Raw genomic sequence first — 15277 nt, 5'->3', positions numbered from 1 at the left:
TTCCAGGGGCTCTTGGGAGTACCCAGAACTAGTATACAAGGAGAATCAGGTTCTGAACCAGCCTACTGAAGGACTTGAACCAGTTAGACTAACCAGTCTTGGAGCCAAATACTAATAGTCAGTCATGCATTCTGAATACTCATTTTGTTACTTATCTACACTTTTCCCTCCTTGGTACAATGTCCTCTTATAGTCATGTTGTAGGTTATTTCTGAAGCTCTGGGGCATTTGGGGGGATGGAGGAGCATAAATGAATTTATAGGAGTATAAATTCACTTGTGGGTGAAGGTCTGGCCTGCTCCCACAGGGTAGCTTGGGATAAGAAGCTGATCTTCATGGCCAAGTTGATAGGTGATTTCAGAGCTAGGAGGGTGAGGAATCAGGAGCTGGGCTAAGGCTTGCACCTGGATATCTATCTATCTATCATCTATCTATCTATCTCTCTCTATATATGGAGATGGGAGAGAGATGCTCAACTAAAAGAATCAGCAAAGTTTGGGGAAGGGACAGGAGAACACGTCTACATTTATAAAACTTCAAGATGTTGCCACAGCCTCTTGTATTTGGGAAGTGGCTGAAATGGCATCACTACCAGCAACACACAATGAGGAAGCTGGATTGAGGATATTATTCTTAGGAAAAGATGAGTAAATTTTAGAATTTCAGAGGTGGGAGTGGTCTTAAAATACAACTAGTCCAACTTCCTGCTCTAGAAATATCTTTAGGAACTTTGGAAGATAAATACCTTGATGCATGCACTTGGAAATATATTCTGCAGTTGTTGGATATAAGTTTCATGTATGTTAGTTAGGTCAAGATGGCTATGTTGTTCAACTCTTCTATTTTTTGTTGTTGTTGTTGTTGTTCCTTCAGTTATGATAGTGATGACTCAAAGTCTCCAAATATAATTGTGGATTTGTTTATGTCTCCTTTTACACCTGCCAATTTTTGTTTTATATATTTTGAAGCTATGTGTTTGCTGTACACACATGTCTTCCTGTTGAGTTGACTTTTTTATCATTATGAAATGTCTCTTTTTATTTTTAATAATATTTCTTTTCTAATATTAGTAACTTGCGAGATAACTAACTTTTCATTAAATAAATCTATGAATGGAAGCTCTTACTTATAGAAGTAGTTATTGCCATCATTAGACAATAAAAAGTTAAACTTTCATTGAAAAAAGCATCCTTATGTCAAGTCAAATTTTGCCTCATGGTGACTTCAACCATTGGTTCTTGTCTGGTTTAGTAGAACAACACATGGTAATTACAGTAGTTGGAACATAGGCTTCAGAATCTGAAAGGTTTGACTGGGCTTGAGCCAAGGGCTAGTTACATGACCTGTTGAGCCTTCAGGTTTTTCACTTATAAAACTGGAACAATAATACTTATCCTTAATAGGAGTTAGAATGATTAAATGAGTTATGTGACTAAAACATAATAAATATTCAATTAGTGTTAGTAATTATTAGCTCTTCCATATGAGAAGGCAACTTTTCCAGTATTTGAAAACAACTAATGAAACTCCATATAGTCATTTCATTTGTAGATAAACAGATTTCTTTCTATCAACCATTTCTCACAGGACATAGTTATCAAACCCAGTGCTAGATACCAGTTTTTGGATTCATTTTATTTTTTCCAATGTAACGTGAGCTATATTCCAGATATTATGTAAGCAGTACAAAGTCTAGTGTGACTAATTACCTCCTATGTGCTGAGCACACTTTAGGCCCAACAGGCTAGGGTCATAAGATCAATTTTGTTAAATAAATGAACTACTGCCTAGCCTGGTTGGCTGTAACAGACCCCTTGGCACTTGGAGATTCTCTCCAGGTTGACCCAAGACCATCAATCACCCTTTGCTGGCCCTGACTCAACAACTACTAGTTGTTCTGTCTGTTATAGATACAGGTAACTACTACTATTCAACCCACATTTTACTACTTTATGCACAAGGTGTGTGCTGTGTGGGTCCTGGGCCTGTTTGTCCTCAGATCCATCCCTCAATTTTTCTCCTCTGCTTTTTACTGCAGGAAGACTGATTCCTGCAGGCTGTGTATTCCAGGTTCTTGACAGCCAATAGGAACATGATGGGAAGCTTGAAGGGTGAGAGAGGGGAAAATGTTAGGGTATTCCTCCCCCATGCTCTGTGTTATACTTGTCTCTCCAGCAACAGCTACATTTCTTCCCTGGCTCCCGCTACCACTGGACAGGCCCACTGGGATTCTAATGTCTATCATGTGACTCTGGGCCCTATGCTCCACCAACCTGCCTTCCTGTTTTCCCTCCAGCCCACTGGTGGTAGCAGCTTCCTAGGTAGGCTTCTCAGTCTATTCCATCAAAAGATTTCCTGATTTAAATCTCCACTGGTTTAAGTGGTTTCTGTTTTCTTTGACTACTATATGATTTATAAATTACTGGCAACTCTAGCATTGCTGAAATAAAGATAAGCTGTACATAGTATTGTCTGTTTTATCATCATAATGACTGTAACTAAGGTTAAAATAAAAAAGTAGGTTTCCATGTCCTAGCCTCAAACAATTCCAACAAATTTCTAATAATCACTGACAAAAAATTTTTTTTAGGATTGCTCTCATTTGTCTGGAGAGGAACCTCAGGTTAAACAGTTTATAATTTCCAGGAGCTTTTCTCCCCTTCAAAATTCATTGTTCCTTAACTCCTTATTCCCTTCTGTTTCCCCAATGGAGAAAAGACACCAAGATCAGAGCCCCCATCAGTAAGTTCTTTTAGCAAGTGCTTTCTCTGGGCCTAGAGGCTGAAAGCATAGCCATCTTTTCACTACCACATTGCTCCTCTTGGGCTGTTTCCTCCCTATGACCTTTGTCTTCCCTTCTTAGGGTGAAGACCATTTCTCTAGTAATTAAGAATGGAAGCCGCCAGAACCGGTTTGGCTCAGTGGATGGAGCGTCGGCCTGCGGACTCTGGGGTCGCGGGTTCGATTCTGGTCAAGGGCGTGTGCCTTGGTTGCGGGCACATCCCCAGTGGGGAGTGTGCAGGAGGCAGCTGATCGATGTTTCTCTCTCATCGATGTTTCTAGCTCTCTATCACTCTCCCTTCCTCTCTGTAAAAAATCAATAAAATATATTAAAAAAAAAAAAAAGAATGGAAGCCATGCCTCCTCCATCCTCCACTTGCTGAAGCTGCACTGTCTCTCAGGGGCCTTTTTGTTGATTTGAGGTACTTCTGCAAGTCTCAGCTCATTCCAGGTGTTGGCTCTCTCCCATCCTCATTGTCATGCTTTGTCCAGGCCTTCAGGTTGGTGTGATCTTTCTCTTCTTAGTGCTTGCTCTGTGTCTGTTGGGGATTCTTTGCATAGGCCAGTTCTCAACCTGTGAGCTCAATTCCTGGGCTGTCCCAGCCTCTCAGGGCCACTGTATTTCCCGCCCTGCCCCCCCCCCCTCCCTCCCCCAGCCATGCTCCCTGCTCTCCCTTGGACAGATTTTTCACTGTTTTTGCAGTTGCAACCTGGCTTTTCAGAAGCTGCAGCCTCCTATTACTGTTTCTTCTGGACTCTCCAGCCATCTTACCTTCTATTCCCCCCCACCCCGCTTTGCTTTTGAAATCTGTTAATCAGTTCTTTTTTCATATATTTAATATGAACTGTTGCCCAGACATTAAAGAAGGTGCAAAAAAATATTTTCAATGTTTATACCATAGGTCAGACATTTTAAGGAAAAAGCTCGTCCTTCCTTTAGTCCTATTTCATGTAAGCCCTAACTAGGGCTCCAGTCCTCCTCTGCTTCCTTCAGAGATCCCTGATCAGGATAAAATACTCTTAGGTGATGATGGTCAACTTTTTTTTTTCCTTGCATTTCTCCGAAAAGAATTGTGATGCAGTGTGCACCCTCTCACATATTAAGTTGATTCTTAAAGTTTTTAGTGTTTCTAGGTTGGAAAAATATATGACATTTTGGAAACATTTATATATTTAATAAAACAATTATCTCTCTCTTACATATGTACCTAATGTCATCTAGATATGGAAGAAAATTTTTTATAGACACTGCCATCTGTTGAAAAGTACATACAAAAATTTTTCTCTAATGGTCAGAGCTTTACTTTGTTTCTTTTTATTCTTTGAACCTTCATTTCCATTCCACTTTTCTATAGGATTTTATCCTAATGCATCGTATTTAAAGGTCTTTTATTGATTATTCCATGTTTCTTTGCAACCAAACGTGACGTGTGGCTATTAAAATTAAATATTTTTTCTTGTGACCATAAGTCTTCAAGTGTTCAAAGCTTTCTTCTGCATTGAAATCTAATTTCCATTATTATTAGCACATGTGAAATCAAAACATAAAAATATGAATATTGATAGTTATTAAACATAAATTTTTATTGGAAATGTATCTCTTATGGGATGAATGGGGCTTTCTTCCTGATTTGTTCATGAATCAGAGGATCCATATGATTTATGGTTGAAATGAGACAAGATTCAACATCAATTCTATTTCTATCTGTCATTTTTTTAATAGCTATAAGGACTAAGGAATCTTGCCCATAAAAATAAGTTGGTGGGGATGGAAGTAAGGCATTTCATTCTTTGAAAGCCTTATGTTTATATGGCAACAATTACTTCATCTTTTATTATCAGGTGCTCATCTATTAGGGCCTCCTTCAATTTTGTTGAAAACAGAGAACTCGATATATATCTCCTCATCTGCAATAGATTTGTTAGTCATTATAGTTTGGTAAGTTATTAATATTTCTAATTACTCTTTTGTTTAGGGTTATGGAGGTTTTTGTTGTTGTTTTTTTTTTATAGAGAATCCACAATTCAGTTTTATTCAGAGCAAAGAAAAAAGATACTTTTGATCAGGGGTCCTCAAACTTTTTAAACAGGGGGCCAATTCACTGTCCCTCAGACCATTGGAGGGCCTGACTATAGTTTTTAAAAAAACCATGAACAAATTCCTATGCACACTGCACATATCTTATTTTGAAGTAAAAAAAACAAAACGGGAACAAATACAATATTTGTATTTGCATGTGGCCCGCGGGCCGTAGTTTGAGGACCCCTGCTTTTGATCATACTGGAAAAAACTCAGCCATAGGTTTGGAATCTGTACCCAAACTACACATGCAATGAGGACAAAATTCTGCTAATACAATTGATTTGCTGCTGCATTTGTCTTCTGTTTGCCTAATATCAACAATTATAAATATAGCAGGGCAACTAGTATTTGAAACAATCCTTACAGTGTCAGACACAACTTTTCACTCTCTTCACACCACTGGTTCTCTTTGCGTACCTGGGCTTCCTCTTCTTCAGTAAAGTCATTTTTGAGATTGAAGGTCTTGCGAAGCTCTTCAGGGGTTTTCCCCTTGATCATTTTGGCAACAGTCTTGTATGTAACATCAAGCAAACCTTTGATGTCTAAATAGTTTGCAGCCAGAATAAGTTTAAATAGTGTTCCTTGGTCAACTTTGAGCAATTCTTGGTCCCAAACGGGGATATCATCTGTTCGCTTTTCTTTGTTCTCATCGTCCTCAGGAGGAGGAGGGTCATCCTTGTGGTGGATGCACCACTGAAAGAGCTTTTTTAATATTGCTGCATTAACATTTGGTAGAGGAACTGGGTCATCATCGCCTTCAGCATCCATTCCCAAATCTTCTAACATGGTCTTGATAGTCACAGATTGTTTGGCAATTTCAACATCAGCTTCAAATATCTCTCCATCAGAACTCTGCAATTTAATTGCAGGCATGGTGCTCGGGCTCAAGGAGAGAGCGGGTTGGAGGCTGATGAGAGCGGGACGGTATCAGCAGAATCAAAAGAGTGGAGAACAAGGCCACTTACCGGGTTATGGAGGTTTTTACACTGTGGGGCAATGCACTGTATTCATGATGGGTGACAGGTGGGCTTTTCTGAAGTGGAAGAAAGCAATACTAAAAGAGGAAGTGTTCTAGGGGAACCCCAAGAGCCTTGCCTGGAAGGCACATTCTCAGGCACACTCAGTTTGGGGAAAGAGTACTTGGGGAAGATGAAAATTGAGAAACTCATTTCCTAAAACTGCATATGCCTATGCACTCCTTAGATAAAGTCTTTGTGATCCCCATATACCCTAGTTTGGAGACTTTTAACAAGTTAAGAAATTAATTAGTTGTTTAAGTAATTAATTAATATTTAAGAAATAAATCTGCTCCACACCTGAGCCATCCCTGGTCTACGTGAGGAAGCAAGCAGAGTGCCTTCCCAAGAATAAAAAGTAGCCCTCAGCCACAGAGAAAAAGTGGGATGTTTGGCCCCTAATTGCCCCCAAATCCTAGATGCTTTATAGCATTCAAATAGAGATCAACAAACGTGGGGGCCATTAGGGGATCATGAAATGTACAGTCTTCTCTCTTCCTGTTAATTGAACTCAGACTAACTTCAGTGTTCTGGAAGTTCCTCCCAGTTTAAGTCTGGATGTAGAAAATGCAATAAAGATAGAAGGCAGGTCCTAGCTGGTTTGGTTCGGTGGATAGAGCATTGGCCTGCAGAGGGAAGGGTCCCAGGTTCAATTCTGATCAAGGGCACATTCTTGGGTTGTGGGCTTGGTCCCCAGTGGGGGGCGTGCAGGAGGCAGCCGATCGATGGTTCTCTCTCATCATTGATACTTCTCTCTCTCTCTCCCTTCCTCTGTGAAGATCTCTCCAGATTTAGGTTCTTGAGTCCTGCTGTGGTGGAAAGAGCCCTGAACACAGAGGTTTGGGGACAGCAATTTTTTTTAAACTTTCATTTTATTTTATTTTTAAAATTAATTTTAGAAAGAGAGAAAGAGGCAAAGTAAAAGAGAAAGAGAGAGAGAGCGGGAGAGAGAGAGAGAAAGAAACATCAATCTGTTATTCTACCCACTCATGCATTCACTGGTTGTCTTCTGCAAGTGCCCCTACTCGGGGACCGACCTGCAACCTTGGTGCATCTATAATGCATCTGGTCAATGCTCCAGCCAATGGAGTTACCCTGGGCTCCCTCAGGCCACCCACTTCACTTCTGGATGTAGAAAGGCTTGGACTAGAATAGTACCCTTCAAACCTTTTAGACTGACCTAGAGTGAGGCAACAGACACAACATACAACCTCTGATGTATTTTATTCTATTCATTTTGTTCACTCATTTTATTGGGGGGAAAACACCTACCTGATTACTACTCACTAAACTGATATTTTAATTCACAAATAGATGGCAAACCATGGTTTAAATAACTCTGGACTGGGGGGAATAAGCTGTTCTCAAAGAGGAGCTTAATAATCAAGTAATGTTGTTCCTCAAACAAACTGTGAATTAGGCACAGCCAACCTTTGGCTCCTCCCCACCTTTCAAGGACTCATGTCCTGGCTTCCTCTAGCCCCATTTATTCCTGCAACTCCTGCTCCTATTTCCCTTACCTCAGTAGTCTTGTACTCATATGTAAAAAGTTATTTCTGAACTGGTACTTTTCCTTTCTTTGAGATAGCTCTGTCTCCTTAGAACCATCCTCCCAGCTTTAGCTCGAGCTCGCTTTAGGTCCTTGTTGGAGAGATGTTTCCACAGATTCCAGGCCCCAAAACTACTCACCTTTGACTTTTAGAGTCAGGTACTTGTAGTCCCAGGAGCTCCTATAGATGATCACGCAGCGGTACTTCCCCGCATCGCTCAGCTGGACTCGGGGGAAGTGGAATAAGGCCTTCCCCAGGGGCAGCTGCTCCTTCAGCAAAGTGGTGCTGTTCGAGGATATATTGTTTCCCAACTTTTGCAAACTGGCTTGTAGATATTCAACATCCAGGTCATTGTCAGAGTAAAAATCACACTCCAGGGTCACATTGCTGCCGTGTTCCGCTGTGTACAGTTCCTTCGGGATCACCACTCTGAATAAAGCTACACAGAAAACAAGATGTTCTCCCATTGTCTGCATTGACATTTCAGTTTTGTGCAGAGTGGAAGCCAAAGAGACTCAGGCCACCCCGCTTTTCTAGGGAATATTCATCATTTCTGGGCATTGCTTGGGCTCATTTCTGTCCCTTCCCCATCCAGCCTGGGCAAGAGTGGAATTCTCTACACACTTTTCTGAGGTAGTTCTTTCCTCTCAACACTCCCCACCCGTACACCTGGTGGCCCTCCTACCACCTATTATCCAGGCTCATCTTTTTCCATGTGAATCAAATTACAACATTCCCTGAAACAACGTGACTTACCTTTCACCAGTGATAATAATTACAACTATCACGTGTTGAGTTCTTACTATGTGTTAAGCCTCTGCTAACTCATTTATCAAAATGCATTAACCACCTTCAATGAGCCAGGTTCAGGAATTTACACTAGAACTTTCCTCATAGCACTTTCTTCTTTTATTTTATTACACATGCAAAATAGGAAACAGGGAAGAGAAATGGGGCTTGCGAGGAAGATTAGTTGCTGAGTCTGAGATATAACAAGAATTAGAGGGCTCTGGGTGCGACTTATTTAACAAATGTATTTATCACACTATGCTTTCTTTTCATGAGAGGAACGCCTGTAACTTCCTCTGGAACTCCCCATAGCACACAGCAGAACTCCCCTCTTGACCGTCTGGGCCTTTGACAAAAATACACTTTCTGCTTGCCTCCCCACTCTGCCTCGTACAGGGGTGTGTGTGTACCAGGGCTGTAGGCATAAAGCATGCTACCTCTCAGACAGGTGATGTTTTTCAGCTAATGTTCACAAGAGAAAAGAGCAATTAGCAAACATGAATCATGTATATGAGTACCTCAGAATAACTAGGAAATTAATGGTTATTTGGGAAGGCTTTTAAACCATACTAATGGTCTGGCCCCACTTAGAATCCTTTAAAATTAAATTCTAATTCTTTTGTGAGGCTAGCGTCAATTTTTTTTTATTTCCCTAATATTCAAAGAACATTGAGAACCACTGGTTAGACCAGCCGCGGGCAAACTACGGCCCGCGGGCCGGATCCGGCCCGTTTGAAATGAATAAAACTAAAAAAAAAAAAAGACCGTACCCCTTTATGTAATGATGTTTACTTTGAATTTATATTAGTTCACACAAACACTCCATCCATGCTTTTATTTCGGCCCTCCGGTCCAGTTTAAGAACCCATTGTGGCCCTCGAGTCAAAAAGTTTGCCCACCCCTGGGTTAGACAAATAAAACACTTGCAAACATCTTTTATCATCCTGCCATTTAAAGTGTTGTCCTCAGTTTCACCTGGGAGCTAGTTAAGAATGCAGAACGTCAGGGCCTGCCCCAGACCTACAGGAGCAGAACCTGCATCTTAGTATTAATAGTGTGATTGATTGATGGTGTGCACATTAACATTTGAGAAGCTGAGTTAAAACTCTGGTCTGCATTGAGACTTTTAATGGGAAGTAGAGTAATAGTTAATATTTATTAAACAAAATGAGCCAGACACTGGGCTACCTTTACATCATCATCTCATTTGATGTTCCCTAAATCCTGCAAGGTGGGAGTTACTACCCCCATTTTACAGTTGGGGAAACTGAGGCTTAAAGAAGTGATACACTAGCCCAAGGTCATGGAGTGGAATTCAAATTTATGTCTCTGTGACTTGAAAACCTATACCCCTAACAATTTTACAGATATGACTACATATCCACTGGCATGTATATACTACATCATGAGTGAGACAGACATTTTTTTATCTTTGTACTAAGGAAAATACATTTGTTTTCTATTTTATATGCCTTGTGGCTATTAAATTAAGCTTCAGCCTAGCATTGCACTCCTGAAGTTATCAGACAAAGGAGAAAATTGGAAAATTTCCATGACTACAAAATTAGGCAGACTAAACAGGTTTTCACCATTATTTGGGGCCCTTGACTAAGTTAAAGGGTAAAGGACTTGGCCATGGCATGAAAAATTCACACATGCAGGTTCTTTAGGCAAATTAAAGCAGTTGCCTTGACTAATGCTGGAGCCTTTGAAAAATTTTATATAATATACACATACTTTAATAATATATTGATCAACTGAATCTACATTTTAACAAAAGATAAAAACCTATATAATCCAGTGCAACATGCATACAATTAGGGTGCACTTATAGTGCTGGCGTCTTTTTGAAAGTTCTTGAGGTAACTTTACATTTTATTTGCAATCAGGAAGCAATGGGAGCCAGCACCTGTCACATCTCCAGTAAACACAAAATAAATCATTTGCATTGCCTCCCAAGATAGCTTCCTCTTTAAGCTAATTTTATACTTTTTTTTCCCTCTTTGACAACAGAACCATAGACTTGTTCCTACTTCCTACCTAATGTGCTTATAAGTTGGGGGGCTGCTTTAGAAAAGCCACAGTTTTTAGAAAATTCTAGTTTCTGGTTCAGGATAGAAGCCTCCAGCATTAGTCAAGGCAACTGCCCCAGAGTGACATCAAGCATCACCACGGTCATGTGCCGCCCTCCTCCCCCTCGTTTTATCTATCTTTGGAAGATGAAAAAAGAAACATCAATGAAAAGAGTAAAATTTAGGTTACTTTTTCCTCCAAGTCATGACAAAAGGCAAAAGTAAATATCTTTCTTAAATGTATTACAAGATGAGTTACAAGATATTGTTATGTTTTGAAATAAAACTATAAGAAACTAGAAGCCCAGCCGGTGTGGCTCAGTGGTTGGGCTTCAACCATGAACTATGATGACATGGTTCAATTCCTGATCAGGGTGCATGCCTGGTTTCAGGCTTGATTTCCAGTGGGGGGCATGCAGGAGACAGCTGATCAAGAATTCTCCCATCATTGATGTTTCTATCTCTCTCTCTTTCTCTCTCCCCTTTCCTCTCTGAAATCAATGAAAACATACTTAAACAAAACAAAAAACCCTTAACAATAAGAAACTAAACAATCCAATTAAAATTGTTCAAATAATTTGAATACACACTTCACCAAACAAGATATATGAATGGCCATAGGCATGTGAAAATATGCTTATCATCACTAGATATTAGGGAAATGCAAATTAAAACCAAATGAGATATTTCCACACACCTTTTAGACTGACTTAAAAAAAGAAAATGACAATGTCAATACCAAGTGTTGACAAGGATGTGGAACAATTGGAACTCTCATACTTTGCTGTTGGGAATGCAAAAATGGTATAGACACTATGGAAATGTTTAACGGTTTCTTAAAAAGTAAATATATATTTAGCATATGACCCAGCAATCCCACTCCAGATATTTATTTACCAAGTGAAATGAAAACCTATGTTCCCATAAACACTTATATACAAATGTTTATAGCAACTTTACTTATGTTTCCAAAAATAGGAAACCCAAAAGTCCCTCAACTGAGGAATGAATAAACAAAATGTGGTACATGCATACAGTTAAAGATACTCAACAACAAAAAGGAATGAACTATTGATACAAACAACAATATGGATGAATCTCAAATGCATTATGGTAAGTGAAGGAAGCTCAACAAAAAAAGTGTTTAATGAATGGTCCCATTCATATGACATTCTGGAAAAGTTAAAACTATAGGACAGAGCAGAGTGAGTGTCTGGTCTTAAGAGTTGGGGGAGGCCCGGCCAGTGTCGCTCAGTGGTTGAACGTCAACCTATGAACCAGGAGATCATGGTTTGATTCCTGGTCAGGGCACATGCCTGGGTTGAGGGCTTGATCCTCAGTAGGGGCGTGCAGGAGACGCAGGTCAATTATTCTCTCTCATCAACTATATGTCTTTCTCTCTCTCCCTTCCTCTCTGAAATCAATAAAAATATATTTTTTAAAAAGTGTTAAGGGGGATTTTTGTTTGTTTGTTTGACAAGAGTGACAGAACTATTCTAAATCTTGACTGTGGTGGTGATTTTGACTATTCATTTGTCAACACTCATAGATGTTTTTATAAAAAAGTAAATTTTACCGTATATCAATTTAAAAATAAATATTTTAAAAATACAACGAAAATGTTTTCCACTAATTTTTATTTCAAACTTTAAACTCTCTTATAGATAATACAGTAGAACATCCTCAGAGCATACAAGTAAGAAAAGAGTTCATGATTAGTGGTTTACTTGAATTATACTGAGAATCAATTTTCATCACAATCTTTAGGAGATACACATTTCTTTAAGCATTAATCCAGAAAAAAGAAGGAAAATAACTGTAATGTCCATCAATAGTGGACTATTTAAATAAATAACAGCATGTCCAATAAAATATATAGAGCCCCTTAAAAATGAGGGATGTCTATATTTGCTGATATGAAAACTATAAAGAGCATGTTTGCCAATTGCTTACTAAAATTTCTTTGAATGATTTTTAGTAACTTATTTTATGGAGAAATAAAAAGGACAGATAGGATGGCACTCCAGGGAGTGTTCTGGGAGGAGGTCATGTTGAGGTGGAGCAGGTGAAGAGTTCTGGGAAGCTAGCAAGGTTCTATTTCTAACCTGGGTGGTCGCATCAGTGTTTACATTTGTTTTATATTGTTTTCTGTATGTATGGTATAAAGGTTTAAATGCAAAAATAATTTAAGATATTGAATTCAGTAAAATAAATATATACTTACCAGTGCTTACTAAAACCCAAGAACTAGAATATTACTAATAACATATATCTACTGCCTCCACCAAAGGTAATCACCTTTTTAAATATTGTGTTTATCATTCTCTTGCTTATTTTTTTTAGTTTTATCTTATATATATGTATGCCTAAGCAATATTTTGTTTGTAAAAAGGACACTGTGATGATGTCATCTTCTGTTTTCTTTGTTTTTCCTCAACATTATGCTCCTAAAATTCTTAGATGTAGTTGCATGTTTTTGTAATTAATTTACCTGTATGGCACATAATACTCCATTCTGCTAATATACCGTAATGTATGCATTCTCCTATTGATGGGCATTAGGTGTCTTTTTAATGACTAACAATACTGTTATAAGTATTATTTTTAAAGTTTCAAAGTAGAAATTTAAACAGACAGAGTAATACAAAATTATATTGATCCAGTTCATTTTTTTCCATTTCAGTGAGAGTGCAAGTCTAGGAATGCACAGGATAATGAGGGCAGTGAGGTCATCTGTCGGACCTCCCTGATAGCCAGGGCTCTCTGGGCATAGAATGCCATGGCCTGGCTGCTCTCATGTGCTTTTAAAGGATTCTTATATTTTAATAATTATATTTTAATTATACAACTAATCCTCTTGTAAATTTATTTTATAATACAAGTAAATGCAAACAATAACAGCAACCTGGTAAACATACTAAATAAAATTTCCCTTTTCACCCTCATCCCAGAACTCATCTGCTCGCCAGAAGTAATCTAATCAGTCCTCAGTGTGTGTGTGTGTGTGTGTGTGTGTGTGTGTGTGTGTGTTCCCTTTCTTTCTCAGGTAGCCTCCATGAGAAATTCTTTAAGGGAGACATGAAATGTCAAAACTTAAAACAAAAACCTGAGGAGTAAGCATTCTAATTTAGGCAGATATTTAATGTTTGATTGAACTAATATTATTTGCATAAATATATAGTGGAAAGCAGAGAAGAATTCCAAGTTTATACAAAAAGCAAGATACAATATGTGTATAGCTTCCTCTTGGTTAATTCATAAACATAATTCAACATACATATTTTTTTGGTTTTGTGAATGTCCAGAGTAAATGTTTAATATGTGCCTATAATCAAACTTAATTACAAAAACCCAATCCAGAGTGGGTGGGTTAGGGATTGTCTGCCATACTTGCTCACCATCATTGTAGCTCAGTAAGGTAGAAAGAACAGTAGCTTTGTAGGAAGCTTGCCCACGCCACCTAATTACTATGTAATGTTCGGTAAATTAAATAATTTTTCTGAGTCCCAGTTTCCTCATCTACCAAATGGTTATTGTTAATGTCCTCAGTAAAAATACATTCTCTTCCCTATGGCCTATTAGTATCCCTAATAGTTAGAACCTACTTTCATTTCCTTACGCTACTTATCTTAGAAAGAAAGGTACTACCGTGGGAGAAAGATTCAGTAAGGGATACAAAATGATACCACTTGTTATCCTAGCTCACTCTTTTCTTAAGAGAAAATTTAAAACAATAACAAAACAAAAACACACACAAAAAAGGTCTCAATGTTTCTAAGCTGCAAACCTTCAGACATTGCACAATTCCCACGGTTTCTCTTGGAGTGCCCAGTCCTGTCAGAGGATGGGAAACAGCAGCTTCAGAACCTTCTTTTGGCCTTTGGTTTTCTTATCACTTTACCAGAGGCCCGGTGCATAAATTCGTGCACCAGTGGGGTCCCTCGGCCTGGCCTGCAGGATTGGGCCATAACTGGCTCTCCAACATCCCCCGAAGTGTCCTGAATTGCAAGAGGGTGCAGGCCAGGCTGAGGGACCCCACCAATGCATGATAGGGATTGGGGAGGGATGTGGGTGGTTGGCCAGCTGAGGAGGGACCGTGGGAGGACTCCAGGGCATGTTCAGCCTGTCTCACTCAGTCCTGGTCAGCCAGACCCCAGCAGCAAGCTAACCTACCAGTCAGAGCGTCTGCTCCCTGGTGGTCAGTGCACGTCATATGAGCGGTTGAGTGGCCTTAGCATATCATTAGCATATTACACTTTGATTGGTTGAATGGACAACCGGACACTTAGCATATTAGGCTTTTATTATATAGGTTGGAAATTTAAAGTTCTGTGGTAGCAAGGAGGCATCTTTGCCTTTTACATGTCTCTAAAATCGGAGGGTGCCTTAGAAAGGAAACAGGAAATGTTTCTTTAGCTGGCACTATAGGGCAGGGCTGGAGTAAGCAGCATATTGGGGTGTTCTCCAAGGATGGCCCCTAACAAACCAGGCTGTCCAGCCCAAGGGAGGAGGAGGAACGTGACTGGGTAAAGAGTAGCTTGGGATCGTCTGGAAGGTAGGGGAAAGCTCTTCAAAAGGTTATCAGTGCCAAAGAGGCCCTTCTTTCTCAATCAAAGGCAGAATGTTGGGGGACTTCTCAAGCATTGGGGCTGCTATCATTGAGGGCCTAATTCCCTGCACCCACTTCTGTCTCCCTCTCTTACCTCCTGGTGTTCACCCAAAATAACACACTCATGATCCTCACTGCACACACGAAGGGGTCTTGACTTTCCTAGGAGAGCCACAAACTCTGAAACTGCTTTTTGCCTTCAACCATGGAAAGTCCTTAGATGGGAAAAAACCTGTGAGCACCCACACCTGCTGGTAGAACTCCTTTCTTCAGTATCCAAAGGCATCACATTAAGGTTCATTATTCATTTAAACATTAGGAAAACTCTGATTTTCCAATTCAAGTAATCCACAATTAGCGTTTAAATGAACAATGAC

The 15277-nt window shown here is 39.4% G+C and overlaps 1 protein-coding gene, 1 long non-coding RNA gene and 1 pseudogene across 11 annotated transcripts in view; 1 reads left to right on the top strand and 2 right to left on the bottom strand.

Annotated features, from left to right (window-relative positions):
• Nucleotides 1–15277, top strand: part of LOC139021241 (uncharacterized) — a 92997-nt gene that overhangs the window by 62656 nt on the left and 15064 nt on the right. For all 5 annotated transcript variants that reach the window (XR_011473416.1, XR_011473415.1, XR_011473418.1 and 2 more), the window contains one exon: nt 11270–11404. This is a non-coding gene — a long non-coding RNA (uncharacterized lncRNA). The remainder of the gene's footprint in view (nt 1–11269; nt 11405–15277) is intronic.
• PDCD1LG2 (programmed cell death 1 ligand 2) overlaps nt 1–15277 on the bottom strand; it is a 53417-nt gene that overhangs the window by 26473 nt on the left and 11667 nt on the right. For all 6 annotated transcript variants that reach the window (XM_070431613.1, XM_070431614.1, XM_070431610.1 and 3 more), the window contains one exon: nt 7570–7869. In XM_070431613.1, the coding sequence (XP_070287714.1) occupies nt 7570–7869 (300 nt within the window). The remainder of the gene's footprint in view (nt 1–7569; nt 7870–15277) is intronic.
• On the bottom strand, nt 4312–6092 carry LOC139021240 (S-phase kinase-associated protein 1 pseudogene; annotated as a pseudogene).

The sequence above is a fragment of the Myotis yumanensis genome, unplaced genomic scaffold, assembly GCF_028538775.1.
Source record: "Myotis yumanensis isolate MYYU_CA2020_CCGP unplaced genomic scaffold, mMyoYum1.0.hap1 SCAF_12, whole genome shotgun sequence".
Taxonomy (NCBI): domain Eukaryota; kingdom Metazoa; phylum Chordata; class Mammalia; order Chiroptera; family Vespertilionidae; genus Myotis; species Myotis yumanensis.
The sequence above is the reverse complement of the archived record's forward strand: the minus strand, read 5'-3'. Positions and strand labels throughout refer to the sequence as shown.